We start from the raw sequence: 17,366 nt of genomic DNA, 5'->3' as shown, positions 1-17,366 counted from the left end.
TAATCCTTGAGCCAACTTATAGTGCGTCGTAAGGAAAGCAATGGTAATACCGCAAGGGGGGGTTAAAAAAAAAGGCATATATTGGATGGTGCGCATATTAATAAGCACGAATCTGTTTAATATAGATCAACAGTTAAGTATGCATACCTACATAGATAGACATAGACTCGACAATGACAAAGGTAGACACATAGCCTATTGTGTTAACTTCGAAAAAAAAAAAAAAAAAATACACATATAATATATATATATAATATATATATATATATTATATATATATAATATATATATGTATGTATCTATGTATGTATGCAAATCACCACATAGTACATAGACACAACATCAAATGCAAAACAACTCAAAATTGTTTAAACTCGAAAAAACTTCTACATAATAAACCCTCATTTCTCAAGCGTTAGCTACCACTCATTTATATTCAAAACAGGAAAGAAGAAAAAAAGAAGCATCGCTTGATGCATCGCCTTATTCATCGCTTAGCGCATTGATTAAAAGTTATAAGCATAAAGTATTGTTAATGATATCGGCACACTGCTGGGCTTCATCTATATATACTGTATGTGAAGAATGTTCTAAAATAAAATGCTGAGAAGAAGGGAAAAAAGAATTTATAATATGGTCATATTGGGGTATTGTAAAAGCTAAGTCTGATTTCTTTCCTATAATAAAACTACAAGGATTAGTATATGTATATTTATCTGAACAAAGAGGGAAAGACATAAGATGTGATAATTCATTATATATAGTTTGTACATTTATTTTCCATGTTAATTTATTTTTGTCTTTATTATCACTTAATGACATACATAAAAATTGAGCGAAAGTGTCTGAAATAGTTGGTACCATTTCTTTTAAATAATATAAAAATTCATTCTTATTTTTGGGTTTTTTATTCATTTTTATATCATACAGAATAGTAGTCATTTGTGTAACATTATATGGTAATTTTACTTGTATTATATTATTACTATTGTTATAATTAAAAGGTAATATATCCATTATTACTAAATGAGAAAATAAAGTACTATTCTTAAGAGCACAATACATAGATAATTTTCCACCTAAACTAAAACCAACTAAACAACATTTTCTTATTTTAAGTCGTTGTAAAATATTTAGAATATCTATTTCCATATCCTCATATTTCATTGTATCTGTATGTTTAGAATTACCATGATTTCGTAAATCTAAACTTATTATTTTATTTGATTTTAGCATCTTACTAAAAAAGAAGAAATTTTTCTTACTTCCATAACACCCATGAATTAACACAATGGGCACATGACTTGTCCCTTCTTTATAAATACTACTGTTATCATGAATAGTAAATGATATACCCTCAACTGTATGATCAATCTCTTTTCCATCTCTACTTATTGCAAAGGAGCAAAATAATTTATTTCCTCTTGCTGTGTTATTATTACTAAATGCGCTACATGCTCTCTTTTCCAATTTTTCCTTTTGAACTTTATTAATACTACTTAACTCGTCATATAAATTGCTATTTACTACCTTTACACTTTTATTTAAATTAAAAAACAATTTCCTCATTGACCTCGTTGTACTATTCGACTTAGCTGTTATGCAGTGACTTCCTCTTATTTTTTTTCCCTCAAAAAAAAAAAGCAGCTACACACGTTGACAAGCGAAGAAATTACGAAAACTATAACTGTTAAAAGGGGCATCTTTTACTTTACTGTTTACTTAATTGGCTTAATATTTGTGAAATATTTACATGTTACAACTTTACTGTGATATGTATTGCTTTATTGCCCTTTGTTTTTGCTTTATTTTGCTTTGTTTTGCTTTATTTTGCATTATTTTGCTTTATTTTGCTTTGTTTTGCTTTGTTTTGCTTTATTTTGCTTTATTTTGCTTTAAATTGTTATATTTCCTTTTTTGCTCTATATTGAGTTTTTCTTTTTCCTCTTTTATCACATATTGCCTCATATACCCATCCTGAAAAACTCTTTATTCACACACGGTAATATTTTTTTTTTTTTTTTTTTTTTTTTTTGCACCTTTAAGATCCATATGCTCAAATTATGGTACCATTTTTATGCGCTCTTCCTCACCTTGAAATTTTCGTAAATATTATCTTTTTTTTTAAAAGAGCTAAACTTTTTTTATAAATAAATTACATCAATCATAATTAAAATTACAGCTTTTTTTTTTTTTTTTTTTTATTATCATTATTGTTGCTATTATTGTTGCTATTATTATTGCTATTATTGTTGCTATTATTATTGCTATTATTGTTGCTATTATTATTGCTATTATTGTTGCTATTATTGTTGCTATTATTATTGCTATTATTATTGCTATTATTGTTGCTATTATTATTGCTATTATTGTTGCTATTATTATTGCTATTATTGCAGGTACAGAATTGCAAAGCGGTGGATCGCTTACTTAGTTTTGTAAAAAAGGGCATTTTGAAGGAGCGCCCATTCAAACTGTTACACATTTACACACACAATAACCCCTACATAAACACGCCAAATAACAACTATATTACGCGGTAAAAGGACCAAATAAAATGAGCAGAATAACAAAACGTATAGGTATTTTAAAAAAAAAAAGAACAAAACTCATAAACGAGTAATACGTGCAAAAAGGAAAATAGTATTTTTAAAAAGGATATACATTACATGAGTAACATCTTATGGGATATCAATTTGTCTATTCACAAAAACAGATGAATAAAAACTTCTTAGAATTAACATAAATTAAAATGTACACACACAATCAAGTGTATTATGTGAGTATACACATATATATAATGTGAAGCTAAAAAAAAAATTTCTACCCCCCCCCCCCTCTTTCCTCATTTTTACTTCGTTCATTTGTCTAAAAATTGCATTTGCTTTGTAATATCATGGGGTATATATCCTACATTTCACGAACGTAATATGGTTGAATGAAAAATAGAACAACGTTTTTGTAAATAACCTGCAAAAATGTTTTGTCCATATACATATATATACATATATGTGCATTCTCCGCGAACTTGTCAGTACTTCCTGATAGCGCAAAGTATCCTATTATTCTTACCATTTGAATCCACCCCTTTTACTTCTTTTTCATCCACATCAATAAAACTATATTTCCCATTGGAATTTATTTCCAAAACATCTGGTGGGCCTTCACCTACTAGACATAAAAAATTTTTTTCTTTTATTTTGTGTAATCCTCTTTGCATATTCTGAATTCTGTCAATGTACAAATTTTCTTTTTCCTTACTTTCAGTATCTTCATTTTCCTCATTATCTGTGCTCAACTGATACATCATACTCCTAAATTTTTCTTCAAAGTCATGAAGTGAAATTTTTCTTTTTATACTATTATCACTTTTATAATCTTCAACATCATATTCGTAATCGCAATTGTAATTATAATAATCATCACCCATATTTTCTTTTCCATATATTTGTTCAACCCTTTTTTCGTAATTATCTTTGCAAGATATTATATTGTCAAGGTGTATATTATCCCTCATCAATCCATCACTTAACTTCATATTATTCTTTTTTTTAAATGAACTGTTCAGGATATTTTCATCTTTTTGATACCCCTCTTTTTTGCTATTATCCAGAATGTTGATCAAATTTTCTGAACACTCTGATTTCAGCTCAATTTGTTCATAAAAATTAATTTTTTTTTTTTTTTTTTTTCCTTCATTTAATTTTTCCTCATTCGATTGATTCTCCCTTTGAGCTATTTTTTTATTTTCATATAACAAAGGAGGATTAATGAAATTATCTTCATGCAAATTCTTTTTGTCTATAAAATTTAATTTATACGAGTTGGAAAATGATGACACTCTATTGAGGAAAAGTTCAGTATTATTCTTTTTGCTTTCCTTCGTCTCTGTATAATCAAATATCAAATTATTTTTATTTATATTTTTTTCTTTGTATTTGTAACTTTCGATACCATTATCTTCAATATTGCCATTTAATGTGTCTTCATCTGATGTGTTTCTTGTAGACTGCCTCTTAAAAAAAAATTTTTCCATTAAAGAATCGTCCAAATAACACACTTCACCATTTTTTTCTACACATTGTAAGTAGTCCTCAAAATCAGTACTTTCATCATTATTCAAGAAATTATCAGGAGTACTTTTTTTTAATTTTTTTAATTCTTTATAATACAAATAATTGTATACTTCCTTCGGGTGAGGTAAGTGACTACGCACACTTGGGTTGTCTTGCTCGAAGTTAAAATATGCATCATGCAAGTTGTATCTCCCATTTTGTTTATCCAATAATAAATGATTTTTCCCGTGTGCAAATTCTACTTTTTCCTTTTTTTCAAGATTATTGTTATTAGGAAAGATTCTTCTTGTATCTCTATTACAGATACTGCTGACATGGCTAACTACTTTGTTTTTTTCTTCCACTCCTTTTTCAGCATATTTACTATTTTCATCACATTCATCATTTTCCTTATAGTAATTGGCTTTACCCCCATTAAATTTCTCTACTGCATTTTCCTTTTCCATTCTGTCCTTTTTCCATTCTTCGTTAATTCGGTCCCTATCAAGTATCACTAAATTGTTACTCTGTTCACTCGTACATGTAAAACTTTTACTACTTCTTCCTTTTGCAAATAAATTGTTTGCATCCTTTTTTTGAATCTTTGTGAAACTATATTTAAGAATTGCATATGCGTGAATTCTTAAAATATCCATTAATTTTACTAAACCTAATGTTAGATCCCTCTTTTCAACTGTGCTCACATTTGACTGATTAGAGTTCATATGACATACATATTGTACTAATTTATTATTAGGAAAAATTTGCTCCTGATTTGTTAATTCTAAAATTTTATTCATAAACATTTTAAAAATACATTTCATCTTCCTTTTTATCAGTGCAACCACAGTTGACGTAAAAAAATTTTTATTTTTTTCATATATATTATCTATTTTTATGAACAAACTATTTATAAATAACTTATCAAAAGAGTTTTTGTGAATATAAGACCTTATTAAATTGTTCTTAAATTTATCCCTTCGTCTAAGTAATTCTGTGAACACAAATTTTTTACTTTTATTTATTACTTTACTTAATGCACAACATAAATATATACATGAATATCCTAGACGAAGGGCTTTACATATAGCTATTTCATAATTGCTAAAATTTGTATTAAAATTATCATTTTCTTCTATTATTCTCTTCTCTATATTTTTCATATATCTTTTTAATTTCCCATTCTCCAAAACAAGCTCCGATATCTTTTTGTTATAATCTTTTATTTTTTTGTGCGTATCAAAAGCCGGGAATTTTGTATATATGTACTTGTTCGCACTCTCTACTTTATTCTTGTCTATTATGTGATTTTTTTCATTAACTCCCTCCATTTGGTTGGAATAAGGCTCTTTATTTTCCTCTACCCCCTTTGTAAGTATGTATGTGTGCGCATATATACATATATGTACATATATACACATATATACATATATGTACATATATACATATATATGCATATATACATATATATACATATATATATATATATTTTTTTTTTTTTTTTTTTTTTTTTTACTTTTGCATTTCCATCAACCACACTACGCTTTGATCGACACCTGTTTAAATTGCGCTCACCTTTTAATTTTGTGTTATTTATTTGCTAATTACGCTCTGATACAATGGACATAAATGTATATATTTTTGCATATATGATGTGTGTTTTAAATAGTTTAAAATGCTAAACTATATTATTAAATGTTTGATTGAATATTTCCATTTTCACAATATCGAATGTAAATGTATGAATATAATTAAAAATAATATTAATATAAAAAAAAAAAATAATAATAAAATAACAAATTCGTTGGCAAAGAAATTGATAAATATACATACACAAAATGTCACTTCAGGAATGTGCATAAAAAAAGTTCGCAACCATAAATGTGCACATGATAAAATATGACATTAAACAGGTAGTATATATACACTTGTACTTATATATATATATACACTTGTACTTATATATATACACTTGTACATATATATACACACTTGTACATATATATACACTTGTACATATATATACACACTTGTACATATATGTAGGTCACATAAATTATACAAAAGAGCTGCGCTGCTTTCTCCTCAAAGAAGTGTAAATGGATAATTACATTAAAAAAAAAAATATATATACCAATAAGACAGTTGTAAAGAAGTGATATACAAATGTTACATCAAAAAAAGCAATGAAAAAAAAAAATATATATATGTGAACATTTTCCCAGGTGCTACAATAAAAATGATGCACTTAAGACAAAATGTTATTAAAAAAAAAAAAAAAAAAAAAAAAAGGTTACATATATAATGTAATTTATATTTATATATAAAAACTAATTGAAAATAAAAGGATTCAATATGTATTCCCTTAATGACGTAATTATAAATTACGTTTGAAAAAAAAATTAAGTTTAAAAAATTCGGGAAATTTAAAGTTTTAACAAAAAAAAAAAAAAAAAAAAAAAAAAGGAAAATATAGAGAATATTATATTCATATTTAATTCTGCATTTGTTCTTGAAAAAGACATCGAAAAAAAAGAGGATAAACATGAAAAAATCAGTTGATATGTTAAGTAAAATTAGTGGGTTGTTAAAATATTTATTAACATAATTAAAACACAAGGAAGGAACAAGCAGTTCTGTAATCATTGTCAATTTATAAAATTGTTAGTGAGGAAAGTATTAAGCCCTTATACGTGCCTCCACATAAAAGTTAATGAAGAAAAAACTGGCGCCATCACTAAAAAAGCAAAAAATAAAATAAGTATAAATAAAATAAGTATAAATAAAATAAGTATAAATAAAATAAGTATAAATAAAATAAGTATAAATAAAATAAGTATAAATAAAATAAGTATAAATAAAATAAGTATAAATAAAATAAATATAAATAAAATAAATATAAATAAAATAAATATAAATAAAATAAAATATAATGTAATAAAAATAATGTACGAAAAAGTTCAAAAAAAAAAAAAAGAAATTAAGTAAAATTTAGAAAAAATTAAGTAAAATTTAGAAAAAATTAAGTAAAATTTAGAAAAAATTAAGTAAAATTCAGAAAAAATTAAGTAAAATTCAGAAAAAATTAAGTAAAATTTAGAAAAAATTAAGAAAAATTTAGAAAAAATTAAGAAAAATTTAGAAAAAATTAAGAAAAATTTAGAAAAAATTAAGAAAAATTTAGAAAAAATTAAGAAAAAGTCTTGAGCAATTGAGGATTTTTATATGTGCAATGATTATAATCTGTGATTTAATTTTCATAAGCATTTCACACTACTTAACGCAGAGACTCTCATATCTTATTATATATTCTTTTAATTTTGTGTGAAAGAGAAAAGCGAACATTTTATATCACAAGCAATATCTATCCTGTGTATTATTTTACGCACATGTAATAATAAGGCGCATGTAAAAGCAGAAGCTTAGCAAAAAAACAGTTCCTTTTGTTTTCCCTTTTTTTTTTGCTTTTTGTTTCGCTTTTTTTATTTTTTTTTTTATTTTTTTTTTTTTGTTTTTTACCCACATGGGTTTCACATGTTTATATTTACAGAACGGCAGACAGGTTTTAACAACTTTTTTCCTGTTTTTTACGTAACATAATAAATGAGTATATATATATATGTGCATATATGTATGTCTATGTGTACGCATATATGTACGCATATATGTACGCATATATGTACGCATGTATGTATGCATGTATGTATGCATGTTTTTACATGTTTAATACTGCGGTAAAATTTGCACATAAATGAACACCCCCCCTCTCTTAAAATTTTTTTGTTATATGCATATACATGCATACATAGATATATTGGTGAAAGATTGAAATTTCTTTACTTACATTTCAGTGAAAAAATAAGAAAAAAAAAAAAAAAAAATAGTTGTTATTCAATGTACCAAACTGCAGTAATGTTTTTATTTCATTTTGGCTACCTGTGTTAAGAGAAAGTTAACAAAAAAAAAAAAAAAAAATTATGTACATAAAAATAAAATAGTTATCACTTCAAATTTTAAGTTACTGTTCAGTACAAAGAGATATAATTTTGTATATAATCAAAAATTTATGTTTTATTCATCCTTTTAAAATTTTCTGTTTATAATTTCTCACACACTACCCGCAAGTTCAGTGAAAATGGTCTTAGCGGCTACTTGTCTGACTTTTTACCAAATTGCAGAAACCACAGCTCCACTGAAAACTTGTACAATTACAAATTACATGTACACGTTTACGTACGTATATACCTATTCACAAAAATTCTTATGATCGTATATACATATGCATATATATATATATATATATATAATATATAATATATATATATACATTCATTTATGTACACACATACATTCATACATTATTTCTGAAAGGAACGACGTTTAACATAGAAAAAATTTTCATGTGGAAAATATTTATTCTATATATAACGTTTTAAGCCTGTAAACCAAGTCGAATTTTACAATTTCATTTTATACGTAAACATAATGCATGCGTTTTAATAACGAATTAATGATTCAAAATTTAAAAAAAAAAATAAAAAATAAAATATTATGGTTCACCTCTAAAATGTATTACTAAAAAATGGGAAAAGCTCATTCTGTTTTGCGCCAAATTCGGCTTCTTTGTTTTTACCCCATATGTAATTAAAAAAAGGCAAATAGGAGCGGCGCAAATTATAGCACAGGTATGCATATATATATATACACACAAATAATGGGCAATGTGTAAAATGAAAGAACAAGCCCCCCAACTGGTGTTATCGTTTGTCAAAGACAAATTTAGCACGGTTTATTTTTTTAACAGACTGCTTTATCTGTGCTGTTCATATGGGCGACTGCCCATGTGTACATATGTTTATATATGAAAGTATTAGCACTTATATATATATATATATATATATATATATATATATGTACACGCAACGCATTCCCCCCTTTATTGTTGTGATTTATTATCCAAATATGGTTGGAACTTTTTTTTCTTTTTCTTTTTCTTTTTCTTTTTCTTTTCCTTTCGCTTTTCCCTTTTCTCTTTTCCTTTTCCTTTTCTCTTTTCCTTTTCCTTTTCCCTTTTCTCTTTTCCTTCCCCTTCCCCTTCCCCTTTCCTTTCAATATTTTAAGAGTACTGATAATCCGGCGCCGCAATGTACGCTTTGGACTTTTTGTGTCTCCTATTTTCAATATAATTATAACCATAATTTAGTTTATGTTCATCCCATTTACATTGCATATATTCATTAAACCATTTGACGCATTTTTGATTACTGATATCTGGGTTCATATGAAATGAATGAGTTAATAAACATTTATATTCTTCTATTGCTAAATATTTACAAGCATCATTTGGATTATCTACATTTATTCTTTCTATATATAAATTTAATTTATTTCTAATATCATTTTCTGTATTTAAAGCATACATATCTTTATTTACTATAACATTATTATCCGTACTTTTAAAATTATATAATCCATGATTATGTGCTAATAATATTTCCCATTCTGATGAGAAATGCTTTTTTCTATTGGGGGTTTTATATCCCTCTTCTGGATATAGGTCAGTGGATATATTACTATAATTTATATTTATACGGTCATCTGATTTATTTACTTTATTTTTTTCAAATATAACATGTTTACTAACTGGAAATGGATAATCAAATGGCTGTTTCTTTTTATGGTCTTTTTCATCTTCTTCTTCATATACTTGTATACCTGTATATCTTTCGATACCTTTCTTTTCCACACCATATTTATATTTATTTAAATTTTCATTACTATCGATAAAAGGATTTATGGGTATCTTTTTTATTATGTCCAAAACTGCATCGTTATTATTTCCATTCGGTCCTTCAAAAGGACAGGGGGGGTTGTTCATGTTTTCCTTTTCCTCACAGCTGCTTGTTTGGAATTTTAAAAATGGGAAAATTTTCTTTCTCATTTCTTTCCAACTGTTACACAAAAAATTAAAAAAATGATAATACGGAAAAAAGTTAAATGGCAAAACAGCAGAACAGTACAACGGAAAAATGGAAAAATAACAAAATATTTTTTGCAGTGTTAATTTTACTTCCCTTCCTTAATTTTCATTAAATCTCAAGAAGAAGTAACATGTATATTGGAACACACATATAGGCGCCCAATTTAATTTTTTAATAAACAATTAAATTTATAACACAAGATATTCTAGGGGAGCGCGTAAGCATTACTATTATTTACTACAAACGCTACTACTATTACTTTTATTTTATTTTATTTTATTTTATTTTTTTTTATTTTATTTTATTTTATTTTATTATTTTATTTTTTTTTTTTTGTTCCATTACTCATTTAAATATATTTTTTTTGTTTATTTATCCCAACCTGTTTAGGCCATTTTTTGCTCATTTTTTTAAACTTGTGCCTGTATTTTTTATATATCTACGCTGCCAACTATTTCTTGCCCCTTTTTTTTTTTTTTTCTTTAAATACATCCGTATATATTCGTGCATGCCCATGCCCATCAACGCGGGTATTCCCTATTTTCATCATTTTTTTCATACCTTTTTCTTTGTGCCTTTTTATTTTTTTTACAAAAAACTATAGCTCGATCTATTTTTATCGTAGCCATTATTTCCCTTCCCTTCATATAAAACTTTGCGGAGCATAAGTTAAAATGCTGCACGAAAATAAAAAAAAAAAATGGCGCTGTTCCGCCGCATAAACTAATTTTCTTTTCTCTTCTCATCTTTCCATTTCCCTTTCCATTTCCCTTTCCATTTCCCTTTCCATTTCCCTTTCCATTTCCCGTTCTATTTCCCCTTCCCTTTCCATTTCCCTTTCTTTTTTTTTCTCTTTTCCTAATATTTAGGTTTTACTTTTTCATTATAGTAATGTAGTGCTCAAGTTAACAAATTTGCTTAATTAAATAATAGTGTTCTAATTTTTTGTTGTCTCATAATAAAAACGACGTGACTGTAAAATGAGTATGTTCTTTACATGTATATCCAAACAAATGAGCAAACTTTTTAAGTAAGTTTATAAACGCTTTATTTTTGAAACTTTTAAATCATACAGTTGTACGTAAATTACGTACTTAATTAAAAAAAAAAAAAAAATTTGTTTAGTCCGTAAACCTCATAATTAATTGCAATTACGTAAAAAGGGAAGGTAAAAGTCAACATTTTCTAATCAGCTTATATGTATATATACATTTTTTTTTTTTTTTTTTTTTTTTTTGAGGAAATACTTTTTTAAGCTTATTTCCATGTAAGTAAAAAAAAAAAAAATAAATAAAACATAGATCTAATAACAACGCTAGGCGTATATACTTCTTTTTGCTAAATATTTTTTTCCAATGGGTGTTGTCGTTGAATGTGAAAAAGAAGTGAACAAGATGAAAGGGGTAATAGGTAAAGATCCACAATACGAGTCGCAAAAAGGAGCGTTGAACGTTCCTGTAAACATAGCGGAAGACCTGCTTTACTGCGTTAGAACGAACGACATAGATGAAATAAAGAATATTTTGCAGAATGAAAATATAAATTCGATTAATAACATAAAGGACGAAAGTAACAACACCCTTGTCCATTTTGCATGTGCAAATAATAATATTGATATGATAAAGTTTTTGCTATATGAATGTGGAAGTAACTACAATGAATACAATAATAGCGGGAATAGCCCTTTACTGTGGGCAATTCAAAATAAACATTATGCAGCAGTACAGGAGTTACTACTTTTTGACTACTACTTAAATAAAGATAAATATTTATCCACTGAAAAAAGAAAGAATGAATTTTATGAAAATCTGATGAACAAGCATTTAATAAATCATCGCATTTTGAAGGAAAATTATAGGCTAAATGTGGAAACTAAAAAGAAAATACACTCCTTAAACGTGTTTAGCAGCATTTTTAATGAAAGGAATGGCACGAACACTCAAAAAGGGAAAGAAGTAGGAATAGATGCAGGAGCAGAATCAGGAGTAGGCGTCGACGTGGGAGCAGCGGAATGGTACAGTGAACAACAGAGAGAACAACTCTGTTTATACAAAGAGAGGAATAAGATAGATTTATTGACAAAAAATGCCTTCGACAAACATATATTATCAGAAGCCTTTAATGCGCAGGATGAAAATATATTACAACTAATTTTGAATCATCCCATATCTAGCGTTCTAGATAACCCACAGAGTTACGACCTGAAGGAAGAGGTTGATTCTTGTATGAATAAAAATGAAAAGAGAGAAACAGATAATTTAAATTATACAAAAAATGAATCATCAATTAGTACATCATTATTCGAGGATAATCAAACGCAGATACATGATAGTAACGACGATGAATATTTGTACAAACGAATGAATGGAAAGGATAACACATTATCTAATGTGTGTGTATCTACATACGGTATAAACAAAACAAAAGTAATGGAAAAGGAGATTAAAAATAGTATATTATATAACGGATTTACAACAAAACATGAGGAGGCAAAAATTGTTCAGGAATATATATACGAATTACAAATCAACGAAAAAATAAAACTTAATAACAAGAATATTATAATAAAGATAAGAGAAATAGGACTTAATTATTATGGAGATTTATTAAATAGCCCTATTGCCAGTAGTGATATTACAGGCATTAACATATGGGAATGCTCTATTATAACAAGCAAATGGTTATATGACTTATATGAAGAAAATAATTTGTTTGCTAATAAAAACATTTTAGAAGTTGGAGCAGGCTGTGGATTAGTAAGCATTTCGTTGTTCATCTATGCGGGCCTTAAGAATGTTCGCGGCGTATATAGCAAAGCCAACACTGACAGTTCTAGCATAAGCGCTGATAGAAACGCCAGTATTGACAGTAGCAGTCCCAACAAATTACTTATTAGCGATGTTAACGACTTTACGCTACGTAACATTTCATACAATGTAGATATAAATGCTCCTCTACTTAATGAAGTTGACCCAAACTGGAAAAGCAAGATAAAAGTTTGTAATATAGACTGGACTAATGAAGATACATATGTTAGAGAAAATAATAAAATTCTAATGTATGACTTTATTATTGGCAGTGATTTAATATATGATAAGACGATGGTACCATCACTTGTTTATTTATTAAATAAAACTTTAAAAAAACAAGGAATATTTTTCTATGTATGTAAAAAAAATAGAGATGGCATTAAGTCATTTTTAGACGAATTACAAAATAATAATTTTAAACTTAATTTTTTTACACCTCCTAATTCTTATTTTACTAACCCCTTTCTTAACTTGAACCAAAATTTATTCGAAGCCAAATTTACGGAGTTTGAAGACTCTCATGAATTTATCATGATGAGGTGCGAGCGGTTGTGATATGGGATTCATCCGATGTATATACATATACATATATACACATATATACACATATATACACATATATACACATATATACACATATATACACATATAAATGTACATTTATAAATCTGTGTGTACAGTTTAGAACTCCATTTTGTGTATCATTTGGGAAGTGCTTTAACCTTCATTTTATATTCATTATTATTACATCGTCGTTTTTATGCATCCCTCTGTAATTATTATTATCACATCATGTAATCCAGTGAATGTTTCGCATTTTGCTGACACGAATCAGTTTATTACATGCGACCTCTGATCTTTCTATTGTTCATATGTTTACACACGGTTACACGATGGAACTGTACATGCGTATTATTAAATTGGTGCACCCCATTTCTTTGTTTTTTTACCATATGGCATAACATACTGCATAACTTACTGTATAGCATACCATATAACACATTTTTTGATGTATTTTTTGGTGTGTTTTTGTATTTTTTTATTTTTTATTTTTTCCCCTTTTTTATCTCATCATGGCATATTAAAAATAACTCATACAAACATTCTTTTAAAAGGAAAACAATTTTTACACCAAAAATGTATCGAAGAACTCATAAAAAAATATGGAAAATTTAAATTTATTTTTAATTTAGTACACATGTACTTTTTTTAAATGAAATGATTATATAAAATAAGTTTTTCTTGAATATTTTTACGTTTTCCAAAACAGTTATAATACTTTTTTGTTTTTCCTTTTTGTTTTTCCTTTTTGTTTTTCCTTTTTGTTTTTCCTTTTTGTTTTTCCTTTTTGTTTTTCCTTTTTTTTTCCTTTTTTTTTTTTCCTTTTTGTTTTTCCTTTTTTCCGTTTTTTACTCTTTCTTAAATTTATATTTTTTTTGGAAAAAATCTTCAACGGAACATAGCTCCATATGTTTTATATATTTTTCTCAAACCTACAATCCAAGTTCATTTATAAAATGTAGAAGCGTATGCAGTGGAAATGTCAACTCATCAGCTAAACCCTCAACAATTTCAGTATTTGGAAAAATACATTTTTTTTTTTAAATAAATATATACAAAAAATGTAAATATAAAATATGCAAATGTAAAATATGCAAATGTAAAATATGCAAATATAAAATATGCAAATGTAAAATATGCAAATGTAAAATATGCAAATGTAAAATATGTAAATATAAAATATGTAAATGTAAAATATGTAAATATAAAATTTGTAAATATAAAATGTAAATATTTTTTATATATAAAAAAATATAAAAAGAATTATACTGCAAAATATACAAATAAAATTATATCATATTGCATTATAACATAATGAAATAATAAACATTACTTATATCGTAACAAGTAGAAACAATGTTTTAAGCGCCTTTATGTGCGCAGGAGGTTAAAGTGTACGCACCTATACAAAAAAAAAAAAAATATATATATATATATGCTTATATACACTTACTTATATTCCTATTCAAACATCTACGCATACATACGTACACGGGGTAATGTATCGAACGCCCTTTTATTACAGTATACCATGCAGTGCCTTATGTGAAAAATATATGTAAAAAGCAAAAAAAATTATCTTTTTATTGCTCTCTTACATAATAATATGTAGAGAAGAAAAGATATAGCTTAATTTCACATCGTAAGTACCACAGCAGTAAAAAAAAAAAAATTATTCTTCGTTGTGAGATTACTGTTTCTCTTTTATGTAAAAAAAATAGTGTTAAGCCGGTTCTACCCAAAAAATGAAAAAAAAAAAAAATTAACGTACTAGTTTAGTAAAACTGCTTAAATTAAAGAGAATATTGTACTTATCGGCCTTAAGTTATTTGATGAAGTTCGAAAGTTTAATATATATATATATATATACATATGTATGTATACAAAAATATGTACATGCATAAAATTAATACTATTCAATAAAAATATATGTATATATATGGTACCATTTATTATAAGTGCTGTCATTATATATATCGCCTCTAGTTTCTTTTAAAGTTATTCAAAATTCCAACTGGATTAATCCTAAATTAGCAGTTAAGGTAAATTATTCGAAGAGCTTTCGCAAAGCTTGGGAACGCTAAAAAAAAATACATATGTATATACATACGTACGTAAATTTATATACATACGTACGTACATTTATATACATACGTACGTACATTTATATGTATATATACTTATACGCATATAACTTTTTAATTAATCTTGCACAGAAACTAAATTTACGTACGCTTACAAATATAACACATAACACTTTACTCTGATATTGACAAGATGGATAAAGGAAAGAATAAAAAACAGAATGCAATTCAAAAGAAAAAAAAAGTAGCTAAAAAAGTAGTGAAAAAAGCAATAAGGAAGAAGAACACTCCTAAAAAAAAACTCCAGGCAGTTCGATTATATGAAAAGGGAGTTATCTTAGGATATAAAAGGTAATGCGAAAGGAAGGAAAATTAAAAAAAATTGACAAAAAAATAGAGAAAAAAGGACAAAAAAATAGAGAAAAAAGGACAAAAAAATAGGGGGAAAATGACAAAAAACCCTTTTCAAAAACATGGCATTCTAGCGTTCAAACAAGTGTATATTAAGTTAATCGGAAAAAGCTGTCCTCTCATTTTTATTATGAAAGCACAGGCTTTTGCATTGCTCCTCAAAAGATCTGAACATGCGCAATGTGTAGGACATATTAACAACAGTTAATTAAACGTAGAAGCCATTATTTCAAAAATAAAGTTTCATAAAAGAAATTATGATATAACTAGTTTTATGAATTAAAAGACGATAAAAAGGAAAAAGAGGAGGAAGAACAAAAAGAAAACATATCAAAAGAAAGCGAAAGTGAAATTATTTATCAATACACTACCGTACATACATTATATGCGCAATTTTTTTTTTTTTTTTTTTTTGTTAACCATATTAGGTCACAAAGGAACCAACACCCCAATTTCACTTTAGTATCCATACGAAATGTTCATACAAAAAAGGATGCACAATTCTACGTGGGAAAGCGTATCGCGTATGTGTATAGGACGAACAAACATCACAATGGAGTGAAAATTAAAGTAAGAATGAAAAAAAATATTAAATAAAATAAAATTAAAAAAAAACAAACAAAATAAACTCACGAGTCAAACTACATGCGAAAGTAATATATATATATGTATACTAATTTTACTCTTTTTTTTTCTTTTTTTTTTTTTATTATATTTGTAGTGCATATGGGGAAAAGTTTGTAGAACGCATGGAAACAGTGGGGTAATACGAGCAAGGTTCAAAACCCATATCCCTCCCAAGGCATTTGGAGATAGAGTTAGAATACTCATGTACCCATCAAATATTTAATTGTACAGATAAAATGTTTACATAATTATATTTAATTTATATATTAATAGTTTCATGAATTGTGGTATATTATTTTACATGTAATTTAATTTAAACTGACGCTATTTCTTTTCTTTTTTCATTTTTTCATTACGTCATTTCTTATTTTTTTTCCATTCTTTTTTGCATTTTTTCTTTTTTTTTTTTTTATCATACGTAAAATTATTCTTAGCGCATGAACATATAAATATATTAAGAATAATAATTAAGAAAACTACTTTAAAATACCATTGCCTTTTCATGGGCTTAAAATAAGCTACCAGTTTTTACACATTCGAATAATAAATGTTCTGTGTACATATTATCAATATTTGTCTTAATTAAACATGTTAATAGACTAAATAATGACATATAAATTATTAAGCATATTTTATTAACAGGTTAAAAGATCTGCTCCGTGATATGGGAGAAAAAAAACAATAAAAAAAAATAATAAATGAATACAAATGAAAATATATATATACAAATAAATATATAGATACACAAAAAAATGTGTAAAAATACATAAAAATATATAAATACAAAGAAATATATAGATATACACAAAAATATGTAAATATACATAAAAATATATA

At 26.3% G+C, this 17,366-nt stretch overlaps 5 protein-coding genes across 5 annotated transcripts; 2 read left to right on the top strand and 3 right to left on the bottom strand.

Moving 5' to 3' along the window:
- Positions 1–513: 513 nt before the first annotated feature.
- On the bottom strand, positions 514–1,569 carry MKS88_003025 (alpha/beta hydrolase; the record flags this gene model as incomplete). Its single annotated transcript, XM_067216082.1, has 1 exon — positions 514–1,569. The coding sequence occupies one exon, from the start codon at positions 1,567–1,569 to the stop codon at positions 514–516; it is 1,056 nt and encodes a 351-aa protein (XP_067073597.1).
- Positions 1,570–3,031: 1,462 nt separating this feature from the next.
- Positions 3,032–5,386, bottom strand: MKS88_003024 (uncharacterized protein; the record flags this gene model as incomplete). The annotated part of the gene is made up of 1 exon (XM_067216081.1): positions 3,032–5,386. One exon carries the CDS (start codon positions 5,384–5,386, stop codon positions 3,032–3,034), a length of 2,355 nt encoding a protein of 784 aa, XP_067073596.1.
- A 3,785-nt stretch (positions 5,387–9,171) lies between these two features.
- On the bottom strand, positions 9,172–9,996 carry MKS88_003023 (ATP synthase-associated protein; the record flags this gene model as incomplete). Its single annotated transcript, XM_067216080.1, has 1 exon — positions 9,172–9,996. The coding sequence occupies one exon, from the start codon at positions 9,994–9,996 to the stop codon at positions 9,172–9,174; it is 825 nt and encodes a 274-aa protein (XP_067073595.1).
- Positions 9,997–11,391: 1,395 nt separating this feature from the next.
- Positions 11,392–13,401, top strand: MKS88_003022 (methyltransferase; the record flags this gene model as incomplete). Its single annotated transcript, XM_067216079.1, has 1 exon — positions 11,392–13,401. The coding sequence occupies one exon, from the start codon at positions 11,392–11,394 to the stop codon at positions 13,399–13,401; it is 2,010 nt and encodes a 669-aa protein (XP_067073594.1).
- A 2,283-nt stretch (positions 13,402–15,684) lies between these two features.
- MKS88_003021 (60S ribosomal protein L35ae) lies at positions 15,685–16,752 on the top strand (the record flags this gene model as incomplete). Its single annotated transcript, XM_067216078.1, has 3 exons — positions 15,685–15,842; positions 16,331–16,472; positions 16,624–16,752. The coding sequence occupies 3 exons, from the start codon at positions 15,685–15,687 to the stop codon at positions 16,750–16,752; spliced, it is 429 nt and encodes a 142-aa protein (XP_067073593.1).
- Positions 16,753–17,366: the final 614 nt, after the last annotated feature.

This window comes from Plasmodium brasilianum, chromosome 9 (assembly GCF_023973825.1).
Source record: "Plasmodium brasilianum strain Bolivian I chromosome 9, whole genome shotgun sequence".
NCBI lineage: Eukaryota > Apicomplexa > Aconoidasida > Haemosporida > Plasmodiidae > Plasmodium > Plasmodium brasilianum.
The sequence above is the reverse complement of the archived record's forward strand: the minus strand, read 5'-3'. Positions and strand labels throughout refer to the sequence as shown.